Raw genomic sequence first — 23049 nt, forward strand, 5'->3', positions numbered from 1 at the left:
AGAATCCGCACTATCAGCATCCCAAATCTGCTTCACCGCCTCACCAAACCCCCCTTCTCTCCAGATTCGAACTCCGAGAGGCAACGACTTCGCAGCCCACTTCGAACCAATCAACGCTATTTAAGCATGTTGCGCAGCCAATTTCCATTTTCAATCACTCGACACCCTCTTCGGACGACCGGAGGCTTCAAGCACAGAGCCCAGACCCGAGGAAAAGGAACCTCACGAGATCATCCTTTCTTGTTCGTGCCTGACATGTACACATGTATTTGCTTTAACCCCCCACCTTGAACTAACTTTTAGACTCTGTTCGGTCATACACACACCTCTGAAAAAGCCTTCCGGTTTGTTTTCTTTAGGATCATCAAGGGAACAAGAGGAGGGGTATTGTGACTAATGAGGAAAATGGACAAGCATGGGTTGTGCTCGGAGTTGGGGGTAGCTTTTATGCATGTTTGGTAGTGAGAGCCGTGTGCTTGAGTAGGGTAGGTTTCGGTATGATGGGTGGGTTGTGTCAGGTATGTAGATATGTATCAAATGCTTGTGGGGGTGCAGTGATCATAGAGTGGGGTGGTCAGTGTTCTCTTCTGTAGAATATGGCCTACAGACTTGGAAAGCGAAGGGTGGTCAAGCTTGAAGGAAACAATCGATAAATCGGTATTGACAAAATCGGCGTGAAGATATAGAACACGATGATATCGACAACTGCCAGGTATAAGCGAACTCTTTTTTACTCTCTATGCACGAGTGGCCTTGGGTTTTCTGCTCTTTTTCATGCCTCTGCCCTTTCTGTTGATCAGCGCGGTCAACTCTTCGACAAAAACGACATTGGCAATTCTCAGTGCTTCCTCGTCATTGGCATCCCCTGTGTCACGTTGAAGGCCAGATATATCCAATACTCGCAGCGCCCTTTCGGCCCCCATAGTATCGAACCAGAAAGCAGCATCACGATATATCTGCTGTGCTATGCCAGTGCCCTCGATTTTACCGGCTTTTTGGGTAGTTGGTTTGTTCCAGTACCGGCCGTGCCAGTAGTAATTTGAAAACCCTTCGATACGCAACGTTTCGAGATTGCTGCAGCTGCGAAGAAGAGTCATTGCTGAGACGTTCATTGCCTTTCTTACTCCACGACCCCAGTTTTCATAGTTGTGGATGGTTATTTTGCGGATGAGGGACCCAGTTTGGTTGCTCAAGGGCGCTAGGAAGCTGTGTAAAGCCGTCGTGTTGACGAAGTGAAGAGGTTGTGAGTAGAGTATCGCTGCTGCTTCGGCATAGATCTGCTTGTTCACAGCAAGTAGGGACGGGATCAACGTGCATGAAGCCTGCCCTTCTTGGCTGTGATAGCCCTGATCCGAGTATACTAGGTTGCCTATACCAGCATAGCGTTCTCTGTCCTCGCAGTCGTGATATTGGCAACGTTTTGGCACGCGACGATGTGGCACGCCAGCCTTCATGCAAGACCATACCATCGGGGTCCTCCAGGGCCAACGAGTAAATCTTGTTGCGCAACTCGCTAGGCAAAGACAAGAAAGGGAAGACCTTCACAGGCTTTTCCTTGCGTGCGCGCTTAGGCTTAGTCTGCTTCGAGGGAGAGGCCCAGTCAACAGATGAATCGGAGCTGTAGCCCGAGTCTGCATCACTTTCGACGTCGGACTCGGCAAATTCTGCGTAAGAGATTCGAGTGCGCTTTCGCAATTGTCGGCAAGGCGAGGCTGACTCTGATTCGTTTATCGATTCCTCGTTGTTGTGGTCGTCGCCCTCAAGATCATCGCACTTCCTCTTTTGGCCGAGCAGTGACCACGCCAAAGACTGTGCTGTTGCCGTACATTGCGAGTATATTGAAGTGCCAATCACTTGTAGTCTTTGAGACGGACTGAGACCTGCAGGCATTGAAGCTTCCATAGCGAGAATAAGATGGTGAAATTGTCGAGGAGTTGTTGAAGGGTAGTTTATTGTTGGTAAATTGACTTACTTACGACCTACCTGACTGTTGATTATATGTTTCTAGAGCCATTCTATTCACGGCCCAGGTGGCGATGGTGCAGCCTGAATTACACGAGCTGAGACGCTGTCTTTTGGTGACTTGATGAAGAAGCGTCGAATTTCTGCCTGGTGCTTGCCTCATTTGGGAAAAGTGGCAGGCAGCATCAGGCAGAAGGCGCGTTGATTCGCAGCCTCTTCAACCACAAGAAAACATGCTTGTAGCTCTGCAAACGCGCGCTCCATCGCTCAGTGGTGAAACTCTATCATGATGATATCGACATTGAACAGCCGTACAAGTTTGGAATGAACGAACCACTCGAGATAAATATCCAGGAAGGCCGAAAGGCAGCTTCCACTGTGACGCGCTCTCCATGGTAACGACACTCCCACTTCAGCATGCATCTGTCACGACCCGTTGACTCGTCTTCAGTCTGCTGACTTGCAACCATTTGAGTACCGATTGGCCTCTACAGATCTTTGATTGTTTCAAAGGCTTGCTCGGATGGTCCGCGATTTCTGAAAGTCGATTTTTCCATCCAATATGGAGGAAGCCGCGATTCAATGTTGCCTGGTCAATGCGAATTTTGCGTACACCAACATCAGTTGAACAACCTATACTGCAGATACCCTACCTTGTTCCCGCTCGCCGTGAGCATGAGATGTCTACAACGTTACTAGTGTCTGGTGTGATTGGAACCAGTTGCGGTGTCAATACAAATTGCTTCAAGCAGCGCTAGCAAAATTGCCATTGTTAAATGCGAGGACCTACACACCATCTTCTGGCAACATGAAGCAATCAAGATCAGAACCCAATTTAAAGTCCGACACAGCAGCGTCACGAATGGCTCGGCTCATTCGTCCGCCGAGAGGAACACTTCTGAACCCAGGTGTCAATGCCGATTTTAAAGCTCGACATCTATCTGTCTACGGCCGTCCCTTGATGTCGAACCGAGATCTCCGCGCGATAGAGGTCGCGGAACTCATGGCTGACTGGGCCTCTGATGAATCTCAGCCGGATGGAGTCCGTGAGGGGTTTCCATTAGATAGCGTGGTGGGAATCAACCTAGCCATCAACGACTTTGAGATTCTATCAAGGAGCCACACAGAAGACATAGAAGATGCTTTCACCATCTTTGCACACGAATGGAAATGGCGTCCTCCGGTGCTCAAAGCATTCAAGCCTGCGGATGTCAGCCGCTGGGAGATGGAGGTCTATAACATTCTCTACAACTATTGCCTACGACCCTTGGAGTACAACTCTCACACGGTATTTCAATTCATAGTCTGGCTCTGTTCCCATGGCAGCGTGCCCATAGAGATGCACGACATCATCGAAAAGGAGCGTCTTAGTGGCGAAGGGATCAGATACTCTGATCTCTTAGGATTTGTAAAAGCACATGTTGACTTACAACCAGAGGAAGTCCAGCGCAAGAAGAGACTCGCAGAGTTCTTCGCCAACAACAAGCCCCCTACACTTGGAGTCGCTGATCTGGAAGGGTTCGATCGATACAAACGAGATGTCATCAAGATCTGTCAAACAAATCGGGACATCTACGTACTGTGGGATGAGCAGTTTGTGTCCTGGCTCAAAAAAGGGCTTTGTGGCTTCCCAAGACTCATCTCTTCGATCGACCGTCGGGCGTTTGAACTGGCCATCCGGCTCGACGACAATAGGCCTCCTACGTGTAAAGACGTTCATCTTATGTTTGGCGATCTCTTGATCGTGATGGAGCATTACATCGCTCGTGAACACGATCGTCAGACGCAATGCACACCAGAACCACTGACCGAGCAGTCAGATGATGAAGTTGAGCTTGAGGATATGTTCAACGAGATCTTGCACAATGAGAGAGAGATCCATTACCAGAAGGCTGAGATCCAAAAACGGCAGGCTGAGAACAAAGGGACAGTCGACGATGACAGACGTCTCCAACTTCTTGATCAGAAGGCACACAAATGTGTCAAAATGCTGAAAGAACTTCAGCAAGCACAGAGAAGAAGAAAAATCAAATTCGAGCAAGAAGCTGTACAGCGCAACATTGAGTCCACGAAGTTCATGACAGGAAGTTCCGCTGCTCAGATGATCACTGCTCAAGATGTCGAAATGCGAAAGGCTGTATTGCAAGAAGTTCTCGCACCTCAGCAATACTACACAAATATGCCCAAACACAGGCCATCCTATCCTCACAGACCTGATGAAAGGTCAGGCCGAGGCAATCACGACCCCGATTACGAGCGGCGGCAAAGATGTCGTATGGCAGAAATCAGACGCCAAAAGTTGACTCGAAGGACGAGATGATACTCCAGTTTGTATAACGATCATACGATCAACCAGATGCTATCGAATCTCCGCTCCCCCGGGATACACTCTATGCTATATTCTGTATTCTATGTTCCTTTCTTGTATCGCGGTTCTTCAGATGCCTCCACATCTGCTTGACCCAAATTTTCAGGACAAATCTATGTCGACTGGGCTTTACTTGCTCCTCGATCTGCGCAGGGACTCTGTGGATCGTATCCGTCACATCTCTATCTCGATTACGCTCGCTGGTTATGGTGCTAGTAACCGAATCTATTCGAACAAATTCGTGTTCGGGAACTTCGGATCTTGACGGCCGTAAACGCCACAGCATATCAGAAGGAGGGGTGATATCGTCTCGTTTGAACCTCGCAGCCCTTGTCAGATCCGTGTCAGCGTAAAAGTCGCTGTGGTCGTTGTGAAATGGTCTTGGAGGTCTGGCGGTTGTTGGATCTCTGATCCAAGTGTGTTTTCTTGACAACCACGAGCTGATCAGCCATGCAGGTGAAAATGAATACCTGCAAGATCCCAGTGAGGTCCACGTTGACAAGATGATTTCGAAGCTACCCTTGTTGTGACCTTTGAGGACGAAGGTATACGCAGTCAAGCACACGTCGCATTGTCTAAGTTCGGGACTGGATGTTCGTAAAGACCTTGAAATTTCCAAAAGCTCGGCGACATGCTGTCCGATGTCATGCTGATGACAGCAAACTGCCAGGTGTGTTTGCGCCCTTTGGCCAATATCCCTGACCCAATCGTGCGACCGCAGTCTCAAAATTACCAAGTACTCCCCAGGAAAGAACAGACGTTGCTCTGCCCAAAGGTTGAGCGTTGGGCCTCTTTCGCCGTTCACGATCTCAGGTCTGATCTCCAGTTGTTTATAACAGACCAAAGGTGGCTGTTCAAGGGCGGCAAATGCTTGAATTGGCCAATCGCAGACTATCTCCCATCCTTGATCTCTTCGGATTGTCGTCAGCGGGATTCCGTGAGGTGCTCCTATCGCATGCCTTTTGATTGTCTGCTGCGCATCTTCGAAGAGTATTGTGTAGTTCCATTCTGGCAGACGGTAAAACACTGCTTGTGTTTGACTTGCGATACAAGGACGATACGCACGTCCACTCGCCGTGAACTCCACTCTCCGATGCAATCTCATGCAAAGGTCGCATCGCCAGTGGTTAGGCAAATCGCGCCCTAGCATTTCCAGAAAGAGCAGCAGCTCATGATTGAGAATATCATTTCGAAGGTGGAGCATTCGACGTTCATTCAAGTCTGAGCCAAACTCGTGTAATGCGAAATCTTCAGGACAGAGAAATATCTGCTGAGTTGGGCTCAGTTGCGTGCGCCATATGTTCTGCATATCCTGAGCATGATACAGAGATTTCTTGGCCAAGGCCAGGCACGCAATACTTCTCAAAGGAAGATATCGGCAGACTTGAAGCACCAGCTCGATCGGCAACTTGGCAACATGGTCAGAATTCATCTCGAGAGAATCAAGACTACCCCTCATAGTGTTGAGAAATCTGGGCCATAGAGTACGTTATATACCTCGAGGTATGACTGATTGGTTTGGGAGCAAGCCGAGGGCGTGAGCAAATTCGCGGCCGCACTTTGCAATTCGACGATTTCTACCTATACCACGACGCCAAGCCTAGGTAGCAATGAGCACATTAACGACAGTCAGCGAAAAATCTCAATTATCCAGCCTCTGCTTGGGATATATTATGGGCCCTTGATTCTGGTTTTCTCTTCCAGCTCTTCTACAGCCCAACTACAGGTTACTGCAGCAAAATCATATTGGCGGCTTTGGCATCATCAAACATATCAAAAAGATGGACGTCGTCACAAATCTTGGACTCAACGAGTCGCAAATCTCAGAACCTTGGTTCCAAGTCATGGATCCCATCTCTATCGCAGACGTATGCGAGAATGATCTTGAGAGATGGTCGATCCTCAAGAACAATGAGAAGTATCTAACGATCCATCAGGCCGAGACACACAATCCCATGTCAGATGCTGTTCCCTTCTCATCAGAAAAGCGCGTCCGAGACTCAATATGTGTCTACAAGGAGCGTATGAAGGATGGCCATCACCATGCTCATCGAAGAGTGCCTAAGGTGTTTTCAAAGCTCACCAGGTTCAATACCACAAGTTTTGGAAACACTGCGCCCTCGACAGACCAACTTTCTATCAAGTTGAAGGCGTACAGGCAGAAGTTGGATAACGATCGCATCGAAATGACAAGCGAACAACTCATGAGTCTGGAGAAAGAGTTGAGCGCAACTGTCCAAACTGTCCAACAAAAGCTGAGGTCTCATGGGAACACCACAAGCGAAAAGGGCACAAATTCATCCAGCAAAACCAGCCTCAGCTCTAGGGCAAGCGATCTCTCTAAGAAAGCTGCAAAGAGAGTCTCGAAAGGCTTTTGCATTCCCATTCGTTGCAGTGCATCAGAACATAACGCTGCTCCTCGTCCCAAAGCCATTTCACGACCGAGCTTCGCATCCACAACATCAAAACTAGCTGTCAAGTTTCGGAACCTTGTGGACAAACAGACTCAGCATTCACCCAACCACTCCACCGAGTCAGTGGCCACAGAAACCCCACCAAACACTCCAAATACTCCAATATCACATGTCATCTTCAATCCAGACATCTGGAAATTGTCTCCAGGCAAGTCGACCGCATCCATCAAACCTGCACTCAAGACGGCATCAAATTCATCATCACCACCGCCCTCGCCACGCTCAAGAGCACACTCCTCTTTCGAGTACACCACAGACGAACCCTTCGAGCGCCGCGAATGGATTCCTAGCGAGAACATCTCGCCTTGCACAAGCATCGGCCCAGATGACCCTTCAGACTGCCAAAAGACTGAAAGGGGGTATGCAGAATATCACAGCGAGCACGCTGGCTGGGACGTCAGAAAACCCTCTACTGCGTCTTCGGAGTCTGAATATAACAGACCTTTGGGGTGGGATCTCAGAAACACGTCGGCTGCATACTCGGCCTCTCACTACAGCAGATCTATATCTGACTAGAGCTGCACCTACAAGAATAAAAGTATTGAGTAACAGAAGGAAGTGGTGGAAATGTACATGATCAACAAAAAGAAGCGTGCAGGTGGTGGAATATTCGCAACGAAGAAAAAAGTTTTTGGCACATAAAAAGTCGACACTGGTTTTTGCGACCTCTACTAGATGGCTAGGAGGAGTACTTCCAGTGAAACCGGCGTGCTTTAGATGAGCCGGCATAAAATAGCTGCTCTTGAAAAGACAAACCTACAACAACAATACATTTGCACTTTCCATTTCTGTTATGAGATCTTTTCCTGCCCATGCATATAGATCTTCATGGCACTAGTCGGTCATAGATTGGCTGCTGTTTCGTCGTACTTGCATCTTATTTTCTGGAAAGTTGGGCTTGACTGTATCCTGATGAGACACACAAGGTTGTCAAGACAAAAGATTCAGCTTGGTCTAAACAGTGAACCTCCATCTAATATCATCATCACCTTCTATGCCTTGTTCCTGCTCTTGCGGTTGTACGCCCTGCTCTTCCAATCTATCTCTTTTCTTGTTTTCTCTGTTCAGAGTCCACCATGTCAAAACAGCGACACAAACATTCAAACACAGATATGCGAGCGCAAACGAATGTCCCAAGACATATCTCGGCGCCGTCTCAGTTCTGTACAATTGAGTGCCCAATATCGCGCCTAGATTGCCGATAGTTATTTGCATGGCTGTTGCTGTAGCTCTTTTCGTCTGGCCGGATACGTTGATGGCTGGAAGTGATAGAGCTAATGCTGTGGAAGGGTAGATACCTGCTGCGGCGAAGAAGGTGCCGACGTAGCTTGCGGCAGGATGGTGAGTGGGATGTTTGTTGGCAAGCAAGATTATGTAGCCGATTATGCCGGTGAGCGACGAAATCATGATGAAGATGTTCCTGCGGCGGAACTTTTCTGCGGTAATGGCGTAGATGACGGTGAGAGTGGTTGCTAGAGCGTAAGGAGGGATGGTGAGGAGCTGGGCCGAGGAAGCTGTATAGCCTAGACTTTTGATGATCGAGGGCTGTTGATATCTCGTCAGCCTCTGTCATAATTTGACAGTCTTGTATCCTTAGGCTAGAACTTACCAGGAACAGAGAAAGCGTGTATAGTGGAAGACTTAGGGTGTGGAAGTGTGCGCAGTACAGCCAGACCTTTGGGTCTTTAAACGCTTTCCACACTTCTGACCACTCAAACTGTTCGCTATTGGATGCGTCGCTGTCGGCCTTCAGGCGTGCGGTCACAAAGGCTTTTTCATCTGGAGCAAGGAAAGTGCTCTTTGAAGGCCAATCGACGATGAACCAGTACGCTGCTACTCCTATAAGCACAGTAGCTATGCCTTCCTGAGAGATTAGTCAGTATAATTTCTGCGGCGAGACAGAGCATGATTGTGAATTCTGCTGCTCCTGTCCATCCTCGATGGATACTTTTTTGTCATACGGCAATTGTACATTGCTACAATCACATCTGTCGCAAGTCTGCGCACGGGAGGGGCCCCACTTACAATGATGAAGATCCAAGCCCAGCCGTTGAGGCCTGCAATGCCCTTCATGAAGCCAATACCCTGACTTGAATTAGCAAAGGTGTAGCGCGATTCAGAGGTAATACTCACATATGCCAGAATGCCACCAAAAGCACCAGCCAAAGATGCTGCGGAGAAGAAAAGAGCCACTCTGTACGTTCTTTCTTCTCGCTTATACCACATTGACAGATAGAATACTACCTGAACGCGGAAGTATCGTTAGCACTTTCAATTTTGATGAAGCACTACTCTCCAATATCACTTACACCAGGGAAAAGAGCGCCCTCAGCAACACCCAAGAACGTCCTGATAACAAAAAATCCAACTTTATTCACAAGGATGCCTTGTAGAGTCGTCACGATACCCCAAACGATGGTCACAGCAGGCAGCCATATCCTAGGTCCAATTTTCTTGAGTATCAGATTCCACACGACCTCCAACGAGATGTATCCGATGAAGAAGACGGTGAGACCAGTAAGGTATTCGTTGCCAGTCATATGGAGATCAGTAACCAATCCATCCAGACGGGCATTGGCGACATTGCTGCGATCCAAGAAAGAAACGAGGTACAGGAGGGAGACACCTGGAAGCAATCTCCAATCGAGTTTTCGTAGCAGAGACTTCTCGTTGATATGAGTGAAGTCGGCAGAAGAGATGGAAGAGGCCGGTTTAGGGTATTCGTCGGCGTGCTTCTCGATGTCCGCCATCGTTGCTGTTCAAGCACTGCCTTGATGTAAAAAGGACAACTCAAGACAAGAGAACAGGGGAGGATGCGAAGACGCAAAAAGAACGAGGATCCCGCACTGATATGTACCAGCCCTACCTACCTGCAGTCCACCTACCTCAATCGGATTGGGGTCCCCAGAGCGGTCTTGTGTGCTTGTATTGCAGGCGGAAAAGTATATCTTCTGACGTCTTCCAAGCCACATTGTCCATCATCTCACCGCACACGTGGAGAAGTACTCGCCGGATCAGAAAGATGCTGGGTGTTCTTGACAAGACGAACCAATGGGCGTGGAGCTGCATGGATAAATTCATTGCGTGCGCGGGTGGCAGCTCTTGCATCTTCGAGGGTTGCGATGTCGTGATTTCAAGGGTTCGCCGATCACCTCGTGCCAACTTCATGCTTCAAAGGTGCCAGGGGTTTGAGAGACACGAGGAAAGAGGCCCAAGAACAACCACCTGTGAATGACATCTGAAACGGAAAATGGCAGGAAGAGGCTGAATTGAATGAGAAAGGACGTTGCTGTTGCTCGTGGTGGAGCTGTTGCCAAAGCTTCGATGCACAAATCATGATGCGTTATCCTTCTTGCATTTTTATGCACCTTCCTTTATTGCTCAAAAAGTATCCCAATCCTACAAAGCTCACAGCACGTTTTTGTCAATACTGTTTCGTATTTCTATAGCTACAGTTTGATGGTCTAGAACACTGGCGATATCTCATACCAGAATGTGACCATCTAAAGTTTCGAAGACTCGCCTGTTAGCTTCAAACCAGTCAACCTCTCCAGCTCTACAACAGCTTTGTCTGCCCTTCCTAGTTCGACCTTGACAGTCCTCATGCCAACTTTTCTGGCTGTTCTCAGATTTGTTCCAATATCATCAAAGAAGACAATATCTCCAGCCTTGACACCATCTTTGTCACCTCTTTCCCTGGCAAGTTTGTCCAATGCATTAATTGTATGGATATAGATCTCCTCATCTGGTTTTCTCATTCCCACGTGTGCTGAACTAACAGCTAAGTCAAAGAGACCCCAAAGTTTAGCGTGGAACATTCCGTCCGGTGAATCAGGCGAGTTGAACTCGTGGCCTTCAGGAAAGATGGAGGTGTTGCTCAGCGCAGCAACAATGAATCCCTTTTGCTTTGCATGCTTCTTCAAATTCTGTAATGCCGGCCACATGTAGGGATCAGGCTTTCTGGATATCGTCATCATCTGCCAGTACAGCTTCTCTCCATCGATATTTGGCGGCGCTGGGATTTGATATGCTGCTTCTTCTGCTGCTTGTGATCTCGTCTCTTTTCTGGTCTTCTCGAGATGTTTGATGTAGAAGCTTCGCCATAGCTTTTCGTCGCGGAGGTCAGAGGTGAAGCCGTTGAAGAAGGAAGAGTCGAGGGGTATTTGTCCACGTTCGAGTTTTGCCCAAAAGCCAGTCTTGCCGGAAGCTGAGATCGCAGTGTTGATCCAGCCTATAGGAATGGAGTTTTCCTTTTCGTACGCGAGGATGGCGGCGAAGGGGGAGACGACCTGGAGTGGAGTATTAGTATGGCTGTTGGAGATTCGTGCAAGTTAGGAGCACATACACAGACGCCGCCAATATCGAACAGCAGCACTTTAGGTGATGAAGACGACATGATCAATGATCAACTGACAGTATATCTCCAGGTATGGTGATGCTACATGTTGGCGACTTGTTGGTCAAGTCAAACAACAGCCCGAGGTGTGCGCGAAGTCACCTCCGCAACCTTGGTGGATTTGCCGAGGCTCATCCAACAACCACAACCACTTCTGTATATCGCTGTAAAAATGCACAATGTTATTTGTGCTAGAGCTTTGGCCATGGAAACATTCTACCATGATGTGCTGTCTGTGGCAGTGACTCTTCTGTGCACAATACTGTGCTCTCTTTCCACGATGAGATATAGTGATCGCATAAGCTGTCACATCGCAGTTGTTTCGTGGTTTCATTCGTTCTGAAGTGTAATCACGGCAAAGACTGTATTGTATGTGAAAGGCCCGTGTAGAAGAACCATGCACCCCATGAATTCGTATCACCATGGGATATATCTACCTGTCTACTGTTATGTGCCTCGCAATGTTGGCCGATGCGACCAAGCTGTCTCGTTGTCTGCTTCTGTTAGAGCGCCAACAGATCAAGAGTCAAACTCTCCGGCCTCAACCCTGGCCATTGCCTCCTTGGCCCTTGCTCTGTTCACTTTGTGCTCAGCATACTCCTTTTTGTGATCCTCCAATCTTTCTTCTTCCTGAGCCTTGTAGGCTAGATATTCTTCGTGGCTCATGTGGGACTCGTACTGCGAGTAATCCATGATCCCAACTTCAATCTCACGATCCTTGACACGATCCTCAAACGAATCTTCGTAGTCGAAGTCCCAACCTTCGCCGCCGAAGCCAGCGAGAACATCGAGTCCCTCGCAGATCTGTTTTTGCCCATGCCAGAACCTTCCCTTGGCGAGAAGTATTCCTGAGTCTCCGCTGTAATCCTTGTTCATGGCTCGCACGTCGTCTAGAACCAAGGTGGTCAACTGGAGCTCATATCTCAGACAGTGCAATATGGATTCCATGTTTCTGAGGTTACATTGGTCACCCCAGAAAGCAACGTCAGTCAGCTTTACCACCTTCAAAGTCTTGCCAAGAGCTTTGAGTAGTGCGGCAAATTGGCCAGACCCTATAGAACAGGATTCCATGTGTAGTTGAGTGAATGACGCAGAAACTAGCGCGCCTAACATTGGACCTCCCAAAGGATACAGGCAGAAGCGAATGTCCTCCGGTATACTCAGCATCTGGTTGCGCACCGGTCTCTGCTTGAATTCAAGACAGTTCAGGCTTGACAAGATGCGGATATCCGTGCCTCCCTCCCTGATGCAAACATCAAAGTTTGACCGAAGTTTTCCGTTAGGTAGCAACAATTCTGTCAGAGCATGTTTCATGCCATCGTGAGTCTCTTGGCCGCGAAGGTCGAGCTCGAAAATATCTGGCCGGAAATTGGTGACTCTGCAAGCTCTCAAGATGATTCGGAATGTGGTCTGGTTCAGCGTCATGAATCTTGTGAAAGGCAGGCCACCATAATCGTGTGAAAAGCCGTATCCACGCAACAGGTACTTCTCTTCTTGATGGCTTTTTCGTGCATCGTTGAACATCCCAAGTGAAACATTGATGCCTTGAGATGAGATATTGGACAAGGCGGTCTGCAGCATGCGAGACAGCTCTTGAGATTTCGAGAATCTGAACCATACTGCACAGCGTTCGCGATACATCTGAAGCACACGCATTGCTTCTGCATGGTCAACAATTTTGTGTGAGTCCAGAGCGTCCATCAGACCTTCCAGTTGGTTGGTAAGATGATCGGTGCCGAAGTGAACGCTTTTGACACAAGGCCCGAACACCGGATGAGCAGTCATGTCAACCAATCCCTTCAGGCTGTACTCAGTGAGGATGAAGCGACGGTGTGCAAGTCTCTTTTCGCCAAAGTGCTTTGCAGATATGTTGGCCAAGGTCTTGCAGGTGAGGCGGAAGTTTGGCAAATCTTCTGGTGCAACCTTGTCGGAGATTTTGATAAGGAGTTCATCAGGAAGGGTCAAGAACTTCTTTGCATATCTTCTGTGAGGGGCCAGTCTGCGGATTAGTATTGCGGGTGGCATATCGTGTGGTGGTGAGGTTGGAAGAGGCGATGTCGTGGTCGACATGCCGGGTGGTACTGTAGATGATATCTCGCTCTGATGGATATGACAGGAGGTGACGACAGAGATTGCCAAAGATTGAAAGTGGTTGGCAGGAGTGAAGACCGAGCGAGGCGTAATCTGCGCTTGGTAAGTCAGCGCACGAAAGATGTTTCTTTGTGGATCTGAACTACTTACCAGAAGCCGCCGGCGCGAGCGCAGATGATCTTCACACGACACAGAGTCTGCAGAAGAGAGCGCACGACGCGGAAGACTGTAGAAGTGACGCGTCGCTGTAGTAAGTTGTGGGCAAGGAGATGTTTGCTGCTCGCAATGAGGTGACGAGAATTTCCGATGGTAAGATGGATGTGAAGAATCAGGGAAGTGAGTTCTGATCAAGTAACCCGAAAATCGGGAAGTGAAGGGTTGTGTGAAAGGTCAAAGATAACGCCCTGAGTATTTTGCTCTCGAAGGCCTGTCTCCGGCTGAGGATATCATGATCCCAGCAACGCTGCGTGTCTTTTGATGTGACTGTAGAACATCACAGTGGTTTCAGGACTGGAGCAGAGTGAAGGGACCTGCCGGCTCTCTGTGGGCTCAACTCTCCTTGGTCACTCTCCAAATCACGAAAAAACTGTGCATTGTGACAGCTCATGCGATCATTGTATCTCATCGCGGTAAAGAAATCGACGTGGATAGCGATTGTCTTTGACATGCGAATGGGTAGCTTACGATATTGCTCAGTGCAGCTGTGGAGGAGAGGATCATATGATTTGCTTTGAGTATGAAAGTAATATAACTACCTTGTAGATGTACGTCAAGTCCTCATAGAGTCAGGCCACAAGATACCAGACTCTTTGGTATGGACTACGCATTTGACATCGTTCTCCTCTCGCTCAGTAACCCAAAAGCCATGGTACAAGGTCCAGAAGGTTATTAGAAACACGAGAGGGTTTTTCTTCAACTTGCTTTGAATTTATTCGAGAACAGCTTCTAGTCAACTACACCAAGTAATATTTGGAGTAAAAGAGACATGGCAGATAGGCCTGTTTCGTCTCACTCATACCCTACACATCGGCGTAGAGGTGGCAGTATGTTCTGAAAAAGGTCAATTCATGGTGTTGAACATGCGTGTCGTTCCCATGACAGCTGTCAAGACGTCAAGCAGAAAGGTGCTGCGATGACAAGAAGCGGCTTCGGCGGGATCTGCTCTCTGACCCACAGTGCTCGACCCATTCTCAGGAATTGTTGCGAGCGTGTGGCCTGAAGGAGGAAGCTGTTGCCTAGGCTGAGGTTCAAAATGGTTCGATTATGTACATTGACGTTGCACGCATGAGGCGGAGTCTTGACTGAAGGAATGACGGATAGAGATGGCCTCATAAATTTGATGAATTGTTTGGCTGCACGTGACTCGAAGAAAGCACGGATGGCGCGGCGTGTGCGTGGAAGGCGCGGGAAATGAGCTTGGGCTTCTTTCTCGTTTCAGTTTCGCGTCTGATTCCATGGCGCCGGTGGGGGGGCTTGACTCCTTGTGGCTTGGGACGTCTGCGCCGTCTTCGAAATGGCCTGACTTTGTAGAGCCCATCCGTATCATCGCGCCAGGGTCCGCCTATCGCTCTTTCCTCTCAACCCTCGAATCGCCCTCTTTCCACTCGCGACTGTTCAACACATAGTTTCGCCCATGGTCTAGAAGAACAACCGCAAACCAAATGGATCAAACCACCGCCAGCTGGGACTTTGCACCCGCCGTGCCCGACAACCCCGATGAGTGGGAGGACTGGTTGCGAATGGACTTCGCCGACGACCCCATTTCGCCCAATAGTTCAACAAAGACGAGCAACAACTCTCCTATGCAAGATCTCAGCTTCAATGCCGACCAATTTCCTCCTCTTAATGTCGACGAAACCCTTGCGCCGCCACTGATTGTCGGCGACGACGCCAACTTTGGTGACTTTTCCTTCACCGACGCCGATTTCAACTTTGGCCCAGCCCAATCAGATGGCAAGACCGACGACCTCCCTTTCCTCTTTGGCGCCGACTCGAGCAATTTGCAACCCATCGTCGATCATTTGGACACTGGATCAAAAGAGGCTTCATCCTCCTCCTCCTCCTCCTCATGGCCACCCATGGGCCAGAATATCGATGCAGCACAGCAGAGCGAACTGCTCGCCCCTATAATTCTTGGTAGCAACGACTATCCTACCTCAGCCTCAGCCTCAGGACCAGCATCTGTTTCGAGCGCTAGTCAACATCGCAGTAGTCCTGCCTCAACGACACACGCCCGCACAAGCGTATCGTCCATATCCCCTGCACCAGAGCAAGCGGAACAACCCGCTAAGAAGAAGGGAGGAAGGAAACGAAAGGTGTCAAACAGCGATGAGGAACAGCAGAGTCCAGAAGATGGTGGACCGCCAATCAAGAAGACTTCTCACAACGTCATTGAGAAACGATACCGCAACAACTTGAACGACAAGATCGCCGAACTTCGTGACAGTGTCCCCAGTCTCAGGGCTATGTCGCGACCGAACGGTAACGACGACTCCGAGGATCTCGAGGGCTTGACACCGGCGCACAAGTTGAACAAGGCCACAGTGCTGGCCAAGGCTACCGAATACATCAAACATCTGGAGAAGAGAGCAAAGACCCAGGCAGATGAGTTGACTCAGCTCAAGACTCGCATGGCAAACATGGAAAAGGCTATGGCAAGGTCTGCACCTGTCAACCAACATGCCGGCATCCTCACACCCGCCATAGCTCGCTCAAGGCAGGGCTCGATTGCCTCTCAAGCACCAAGACGTATTCAGCAAGACCAGTACATGCAACAACATCCACAACCCGCCTACGAACCTCAAGAACATGTCGCCGAACCTGGACACAACAATCTCGTCAATGCTCAAGGTGCAGGCAACGGTTTCGTCGGCAAACTCATGGTCGGTTCGCTGGCTGCCCTCATGGTCATGGAAGGCTTCCATGAACAAGAACAAGATTCTCATTCCACATCAGGCAGGGGTCTGTTCGCTGCGCCAATGCACTTGATCAAACGTGGACAATTCCTCAGATCTCCTTCACATGCTGCTTACGGCTCATCAGCCCAGGCCGCGCTTCCTCTGCTTAAGACCTTCCTGGTCTTTGGTGCCTTTATTTATATCCTCCTCCCTCTGCTTCGCTTCAAGCCACAACCGAAACAGAAGCCATCGATCCGTATCTGCCTCACCGCCGCCCCTTCTCTTGCCTCGCCGGTCGAGGTCCGCCGCAAGGCTTGGCTTACTGCAGTGCAAAGTGTTTGGATGCCGCGTCACTTCTTGCTTGAAGTTGTTTCTGTAACATGCAAGATGATCATGCTTAGTCTGCGTCGTCTTGTCGGATCCGAGTTCTACTCGCGCGTCTCCGGCAAGACTCCTGATGATGAGGCTGCTCGTATCAAAGCATGGGATATTGCCATTGATGCTCAACTTGCCGGTGGTGATGCTGAGGTCAGCTACTACCGTTTGCTTCTCACCTTGATGGCTTCCGGTACTTTGCCAGACTCGCCCATTCGTCTCATGCAGAAGGCCGTTCACTTCCGTATCTTCTTCTGGGAGGTCGCTAATGCTGGCTATGGCAATATGTTCATGTTCCGAGACTTAACTGCCAAGGTCGGCAGGATTTACTGGGATTCTGCTCGCAAGCAACAACATGCCCTTGCTGCTGGAGAGTACACTGAGAAGCAGATCGCCGATGACAAGATCGAGAGACTGCCTGAATATCTTGCTGAGCTAATCGAGCTCGACTGCGATGATGTTCTGACTGACGAGATGATTCAACGTGCCTACAACCTCGCATGGAACAGACCCAGTGCCGAGAAGACCGTCCCCAACCAGACCATGAACAGTGTGGTTGAAGATCACGCCATCCGATCTCCTCTTGATGCTGTTGCTGCTTGGTTCGCCAACATGACTGTCGATGCTGCACTTACTCGTGCTTTGGATTCCGACTCCAAGACTACAGCCGACGTACAATATCTGATCGACTTGGCAAACAAGACTGCTCCTCCTGCATCGGCCACTCAGACTCGCGCACATGTCGCAAAGGCTGTTCTTCTTGACAAGGATCGTTCAGCACACATCATCGCCGCTCTGGACTCGTTACCAATGATCACATCTAACGACGGCCTGGACATGCCATCGAACATGATCACACATACACCAATCTCTCCAGATACGCACAGCGCGCTTACCCTTGCGAAGATCCTCTCTATCGCTTCGCCAACCAACCCTACTCCTGCGCGTGTGCACGCCGCTTCTGTGCTGTCTTCAATGCACCTTATGCCGAACAGAATCACGCTGCTCACTGCCGTCGCCGCCTACAAGGTTCTGTCAAGCTTCTCGTCCGATGCTCTGCTTTTCAACAGTGGCAAGCTCGGACTTGATGACCTGGCTGGCAACTTGAGAGTCTGGATTGGTACACGTGCAGCCAAGACTGCCGGTCTGACCAGAGAGCAGAAGGCTACAGTTGTCGAGTCTTGTCTCGGTGTCAGCAAGCGTGTTGGAGGTTGGAAGGACGAGGAGGAGAAAGATAGTGGGTATGGCAGTCTCGAGGATGGCGAAAAGGAAGCCACGATCAGAGCGTAGATCAGGTTATGAGTTGTTTTTGTGTCTTTAGGCGTTTTCAAGAAGTGTCTCCCAGCAAGAGCTCGGTAGAAGACCTGGAGGAATATATTGCATAGAATTGTGGGAATCACGGGCATTTTGGGAAGCGGAAGTAGGGGATTAATGGTGTTTGTTTTCCCCCCTGAAGGTTTTTAGCGTTACTAATGTCTTTCACGTTCATACGCATGGCCTTTGACGAAATGTAAATATTCATTTAACGATCTAGTTGTCTCCTTCCGGACCTCATCGTGCTTTCTCTGCTCAGTGTGATGTGTTTTTCTCATGCTTTTTGTGCAGGTCCTACAACCTATTTCAATCTGTTTCATGAGGGCCATCTTGCGACGATAAGACTTATAAGAGTAGATGGGACTATACTCTTGATGTCACGAAAAAAGAAAAGCCTAGACCTCAAAACACAGAAGCAGCATTGACAGCACCAGGATTCAGCATGCCAGGATCCAGAGCATTCAAGATGGTGGGCTTGGGAGGCTTCTCAGCCATCTATATCAGTATGATTTAGTATCTAGCCTACACGAAACCAACACCAAAGGCAACGACGCTACCTTTCTCAATCTTCAGGACTGACCTTGACAATCTTGCGCTCTACAAGACGAACCCAACGTCTACGTCTCCATTCTCCCTTTATCGATACCGTAGGTCCTTCTTCCCAACTCTTTGGTGGGGAAAGAGTACTCGTCGTAGATTTGGTCTTTGCGTCTTTGGAAGTGTCGAGATCGTAGACCCAGCGCTCGCCTTCTGTCTCTATCTCTACGGCAGAGACGCAACGTTCTTCTACCCATTCGCGGGAGCCTAGATCTAGTGTCCATTTCTTGTCGCGCCAGAGCCAGCCAGAGGGTGGTTGTACATCTTCGAAAAACTGGGTTCCTACTGGACGTGCACCAGCAATGCGGGAAGGAGAGGTTGGAGCGTAGGGTTGAGGAGTAAATAACCAAGGTTCCCATTCCCCTTCTAGAACTGCTCCTTCCTCGCCGCCCAAAGTATGTGTTTGCAGTCTTTGCAATTCGAAAATCTCGACTTCGCGGACTTGGGCGGGTTCGTCGAGGAGGATGTCCGATTCTACCCATTCGCTGCCGGCGACGCAGATGCGGTCGTAGATTAATTGGAGGTGAGCTAAAGAAGCTGCGTTGATGAGGATTTCTTGGGCACGGGGATGGCCTGCTGCTGTTGCTGACCAGCCTGCTACTAGCAAGATTGCGCGCCAGGGTACGAGATGCGCAGCCAAGAAAGCGATGCTCACGAGAGCTGTCAGACCGAGAAAGACAGCAGAAGACAAGCGCTCGTTGCTAAAATCAGTATAAGGAGTTATGATAGCAATGGCACCATCATGGACACGGCTAAAGTCTTCCATGCAGTTTTGAAGATCGCGCATGTTCCGGAAGAAATCCTTACTCATTTCCGGAGCAGGCTTCACACGCTGGGGAGGAGCTACGGCTGGTCCTGAGTAGCCGTACGCTGCGTATTGCTCGGCGGCAGCTGCATCGACTGAGGATGATGGGTTTGCGACAGGAGGTGGAGGATGGCGTGTGAGGAAGGAGGGTATCATGACAAAGAACAAAAGAGCTGCCAAGGGGACGACAGGAGCTAGTGCGGGCTGCAGACACACAAGAGTATAGACAGCCAGAAAAGACATGGTATGTGTTGGTACGCGCCAGGTGAAGAGACGAATCATTTGGTTCTGGAAGACAAATACAATTCCAATTCTGATTGCAGTATCGAATCAGCAGCTGTACCAAGCCATATGATAGCGAAAGACGGACCTTGCGTTGAAGCGGCGGAAATTTGCCGACATGACAGGCAGACTGAACTGCGGTTTGTCGACATATTGCCTTGAGCGACGGTCCTTCTTGGGAGTGCCATCTTCTTCAGTCTCTTCAGGGAAGACTTGTTCTAACAGCGTGTTGAACAGCCTTTCCTGCACACTGCCTTGGGTAGTTTTGTACTGTGTCGAGACATCATGTAGTTTTCCCTTCAGCTTCTCCGCCTCTTGTTTTATCCTCTCTCTTCTTCCCAGCTTTTGCTGTTCAGTCTCTGGCGGTGCCGTGTCATCGGTGTTGAAGGGGATCTGGATGACGGGAATGGGCTCGTCGCGGTTGGCTATTGAGGCGCCTGCATGCTCGTCCATTGTGTGGTTTATTCATTCATCTATCGTTCTCGTGCCACTAGTGTCATGTCTCGTTCAGTCGTAACTTGGTCGGGTGCACACGACGACGAGTTGTTAGGCCTGACCGACGTCGTGGTTGGCCAGACGTCACTCGGCCTTTCACATGCAAATCCTTGGCAAACTTTGTATGCATTGCGACTGCCTCATTTTGTCTATTTGATCGTAGTTGCTGCGCGAGGCTTCAACCTCTTCCCACCTTGAATGACAAGATGTCGTTCTTGCCCACAGATACAGGGTCATCCTCAGCGACTCTTTGTCCTCCTACCGTTTCCACATAAGCTAAAGGCGCATCACCCATGATCTTGCGATACACATCTCCAACTGTTGAGTTTCTGCAGCATATATTAGTTCACGTCTCTAGCGTATTCAGAACAATAGACATACTTCTTGATCAAGACGCAATCTCTGAACACGCCGCCCTCACGTCCGTCGCCAGATGAGAATGTCGCGATGTTCCTGACGGGGAAGACAGGAGTGAGGCCTAGGAGCTCTGCTGCACGCGTGAGAACTTGGTTCACACCAGTGCTGCCAAATCGATAGAGCACCAGATCGCGCAAGTTTTCGATACGGCTGTCGAATGTTGTTAGTCTGGGGTAACCAAGCGAGACTCCCTCTACTTACTTTTGTAATTTCTCATCCAACTCTTTCAAGCCACCCCCATCGGGCTCACCAGCTTCGATGAGATCTTCTTTTGTGTCAACGAACTCGCTACCTTCTTGGTATCTGACAAAGCCTTGTTTGGCCAAGCGACGCAAGAATACCTCGCTAATGGCAGAGCAGAGGACAAGTGTGTTGGGATCATTGTGTTTTGCGATCTTTGCGACGTTCTTGTCGGCATCCGGGTGGTCGACCTTGTTCAGTGCTATGACTGTAGGGAACTTTTCATCCACAAAGGCGTTGACCACTTTTTCCACTGTCTCGTCACTCCAATCTTCCAGCGGCTCTTTCAATTGTAGCTTGTCGAGAGTGCGAGCGATGACTTGTTTTGTGGCGCCGTAACCTGAGAATTGTCCTCGTAGCGTGTCGACTGCATTTCCTTTGATTGCGATGTGTCTTCTCTTGACGGAACCCCTGTGTTCTCAATCAGCCTTGACTTGTATGGCGCATCGCCGTGCCTAGACGCACCATTTTTCCATGAGGTTGCCTTGAATCCAACGAACAATCTCGGAGCGCAACCACTCAATGTCGACACTGGGATCATAACCTCTTGTAGCTTTGCCTTCTGCATCGGTTGTTCCGCTGACATCGACGACGTGAATGAGAGCATCGGCATGTCTCAAATCGTCCAGGAAGCGGTTTCCGAGACCCTTGCCCTCATGCGCACCAGGCACCAGACCAGCTACGTCGAGCAGCTCGATGGGTACAGAGCGGGTTCCATTATTACACACGCCATAATTTGGTTTACATCTTTCAGAAAGAGGCTTGTCGCCAACGTTGGGGACTCCTGGTCGCGAGCATGCGCATGGGATCTGAAGATATCCTACAGCTCGGTTGGGGTCGATGGTAGTAAAACTGAAGTGATATCAGGAATGCGACAAACGAATTGGATGCAGGAGGTGGGCATACGGGAAGTTGCCTGAGCCACACGGTCAACACAAATTGCACGAGAAGACATTGAAGATGATAGAAGAAAAAAAAGTCGATGGCGCACCTACTTTGGATGTGGCATCCGTCAAGCTGTTCAAGGTGGTACTCTTGCCAGACGACGGCTTGCCAACAAGTGCGATGAGCGGATCGCGAGGCATTTTGGTCTACAGAAGTGGCAGGAAGCTGTGTCGAGCTGGTTACCCTCGACAAGCGACTTGTTCCAGAAAGGTTTGACGAGGCACAATGTCGTCAGTGGGCACGAAAGTTGTGGTTCAGAGTGGATGTGGCTGCTCGCTGCTTGTTCCAACTTCTGAAGATCGCACGTTCTGCTGCATGCACGAGCCCTTCCCGTTCGGACGATCTGAAAAAGGCATTCAGGGACACCCGGCCATGCATCTCTGTTGTCTATTCGCTAGACGTGGTACAAGAGGGAATATGTCCTTCTCTCTTCTTGCAGACATATCCCGACAGACTTGGTAATAGAAAGAGTTATTTCTCATGGAGGTGCAAACATATGACTTAATAAATTGAATTGTTTCTCACAATCTTAACTGTGCTTGTAGGGCCGCATTGGCCAATAACAGAGGGGCACCGGTAGCAAAGCAGCGCAATGACCGGCTACCTGAGGCTAGGTGAAGAAAGAAGACTATTCTGCTTTGGGCGAGCGAGGAGCAACAACAATCTAAAGACCAAGTTGTATGTCGGTCATTGCTAGCAGAGCCTGTAACTTAGTCCCTTCTCGACCACGCACGCCGCAAGCCTGTCAGACCGACAGCCTGAAGTCTGTCTCTCCTAATCATTGACGACAAGACATACGGAGTAAAGCGGCCATGATTTTTTGAACCAGTCTCGACGTTCAGGAGGCCTAACCCGAAGCACCCCTACGGGCCAGAAATGCTTGAAGCATTGTCATAGTAATTGGTCGACATGCAGACTCGAGATGGATACGGCATGGATGCCCGTCACAAGGATTCCGAGGAGTCGGGCGCTGAGAGTGAGCCTTGACAACAACAAGATGCAGCTGCACGCGGCCTACTGACCCTCTCCCTCTTGCAGCCGAGAGCCGTGCCAGGACAAAATACCAGCGCACCTCGCTCGCCGCCGACAATGATTCGCTTTCATTCCGCAAACCCACCGCCCCTGCCTCGGCCAGTCGTCCACAGCAACAGCAACATCAACGCAAGTCGACGTTGAAGGAGAACAGAGTACCCCTACTAGGACCGCGCCCGTTTGAGTCTCCGAACAAGAGCAAGAGGTTCGATGTTTGGCCCATGATGGAAGGACTGGCACTGAAACAAAGCAGGATCGTTAGCGATAGCAACGCGGCCAGGGAGGCTGCCCGTCGTACCTTCCTCCCAAACAGTTCGAGCGAGCCCAACTTCGACAAGCCTCGAGTTCCGCCTCAGGCC

The 23049-nt window shown here is 49.7% G+C and overlaps 11 protein-coding genes across 11 annotated transcripts; 3 read left to right on the forward strand and 8 right to left on the reverse strand.

Moving 5' to 3' along the window:
• Nucleotides 1–737: 737 nt before the first annotated feature.
• On the reverse strand, nucleotides 738–1902 carry M437DRAFT_84409 (uncharacterized protein; the record flags this gene model as incomplete). Its single annotated transcript, XM_041028100.1, has 2 exons — nucleotides 738–1369; nucleotides 1428–1902. 2 exons carry the CDS (start codon nucleotides 1900–1902, stop codon nucleotides 738–740), a joined length of 1107 nt encoding a protein of 368 aa, XP_040879726.1.
• An 868-nt stretch (nucleotides 1903–2770) lies between these two features.
• M437DRAFT_75249 (uncharacterized protein) lies at nucleotides 2771–4282 on the forward strand (the record flags this gene model as incomplete). The annotated part of the gene is made up of 1 exon (XM_041026381.1): nucleotides 2771–4282. The coding sequence occupies one exon, from the start codon at nucleotides 2771–2773 to the stop codon at nucleotides 4280–4282; it is 1512 nt and encodes a 503-aa protein (XP_040879727.1).
• Nucleotides 4283–4352: 70 nt separating this feature from the next.
• Nucleotides 4353–5789, reverse strand: M437DRAFT_48963 (uncharacterized protein; the record flags this gene model as incomplete). Its single annotated transcript, XM_041021756.1, has 1 exon — nucleotides 4353–5789. One exon carries the CDS (start codon nucleotides 5787–5789, stop codon nucleotides 4353–4355), a length of 1437 nt encoding a protein of 478 aa, XP_040879728.1.
• Nucleotides 5790–6111: 322 nt separating this feature from the next.
• M437DRAFT_65965 (uncharacterized protein) lies at nucleotides 6112–7320 on the forward strand (the record flags this gene model as incomplete). The annotated part of the gene is made up of 1 exon (XM_041024666.1): nucleotides 6112–7320. The coding sequence occupies one exon, from the start codon at nucleotides 6112–6114 to the stop codon at nucleotides 7318–7320; it is 1209 nt and encodes a 402-aa protein (XP_040879729.1).
• Nucleotides 7321–7758: 438 nt separating this feature from the next.
• Nucleotides 7759–9554, reverse strand: M437DRAFT_75251 (MFS general substrate transporter; the record flags this gene model as incomplete). Its single annotated transcript, XM_041026382.1, has 5 exons — nucleotides 7759–8349; nucleotides 8414–8668; nucleotides 8830–8889; nucleotides 8938–9048; nucleotides 9114–9554. The coding sequence occupies 5 exons, from the start codon at nucleotides 9552–9554 to the stop codon at nucleotides 7759–7761; spliced, it is 1458 nt and encodes a 485-aa protein (XP_040879730.1).
• A 753-nt stretch (nucleotides 9555–10307) lies between these two features.
• Nucleotides 10308–11200, reverse strand: M437DRAFT_48466 (HAD-like protein; the record flags this gene model as incomplete). Its single annotated transcript, XM_041021669.1, has 2 exons — nucleotides 10308–11093; nucleotides 11150–11200. 2 exons carry the CDS (start codon nucleotides 11198–11200, stop codon nucleotides 10308–10310), a joined length of 837 nt encoding a protein of 278 aa, XP_040879731.1.
• A 519-nt stretch (nucleotides 11201–11719) lies between these two features.
• Nucleotides 11720–12271, reverse strand: M437DRAFT_48288 (uncharacterized protein; the record flags this gene model as incomplete). Its single annotated transcript, XM_041021630.1, has 1 exon — nucleotides 11720–12271. One exon carries the CDS (start codon nucleotides 12269–12271, stop codon nucleotides 11720–11722), a length of 552 nt encoding a protein of 183 aa, XP_040879732.1.
• Nucleotides 12272–12964: 693 nt separating this feature from the next.
• On the reverse strand, nucleotides 12965–13183 carry M437DRAFT_25646 (uncharacterized protein; the record flags this gene model as incomplete). Its single annotated transcript, XM_041019089.1, has 1 exon — nucleotides 12965–13183. A coding segment is annotated over one exon (219 nt), but the record flags the coding sequence as incomplete, so codon positions are not given.
• Nucleotides 13184–15369: 2186 nt separating this feature from the next.
• On the forward strand, nucleotides 15370–17853 carry M437DRAFT_48594 (uncharacterized protein; the record flags this gene model as incomplete). The annotated part of the gene is made up of 1 exon (XM_041021695.1): nucleotides 15370–17853. The coding sequence occupies one exon, from the start codon at nucleotides 15370–15372 to the stop codon at nucleotides 17851–17853; it is 2484 nt and encodes an 827-aa protein (XP_040879734.1).
• Nucleotides 17854–18439: 586 nt separating this feature from the next.
• On the reverse strand, nucleotides 18440–20014 carry M437DRAFT_75254 (Pex24p-domain-containing protein; the record flags this gene model as incomplete). Its single annotated transcript, XM_041026383.1, has 2 exons — nucleotides 18440–19592; nucleotides 19650–20014. The coding sequence occupies 2 exons, from the start codon at nucleotides 20012–20014 to the stop codon at nucleotides 18440–18442; spliced, it is 1518 nt and encodes a 505-aa protein (XP_040879735.1).
• A 220-nt stretch (nucleotides 20015–20234) lies between these two features.
• M437DRAFT_48677 (P-loop containing nucleoside triphosphate hydrolase protein) lies at nucleotides 20235–21798 on the reverse strand (the record flags this gene model as incomplete). The annotated part of the gene is made up of 6 exons (XM_041021706.1): nucleotides 20235–20385; nucleotides 20438–20623; nucleotides 20675–21124; nucleotides 21179–21565; nucleotides 21620–21629; nucleotides 21705–21798. The coding sequence occupies 6 exons, from the start codon at nucleotides 21796–21798 to the stop codon at nucleotides 20235–20237; spliced, it is 1278 nt and encodes a 425-aa protein (XP_040879736.1).
• Nucleotides 21799–23049: the final 1251 nt, after the last annotated feature.

The sequence above is a fragment of the Aureobasidium melanogenum genome (assembly GCF_000721775.1).
Source record: "Aureobasidium melanogenum CBS 110374 unplaced genomic scaffold scaffold_10, whole genome shotgun sequence".
In the NCBI taxonomy this organism is placed as follows: Eukaryota; Fungi; Ascomycota; class Dothideomycetes; order Dothideales; family Saccotheciaceae; genus Aureobasidium; species Aureobasidium melanogenum.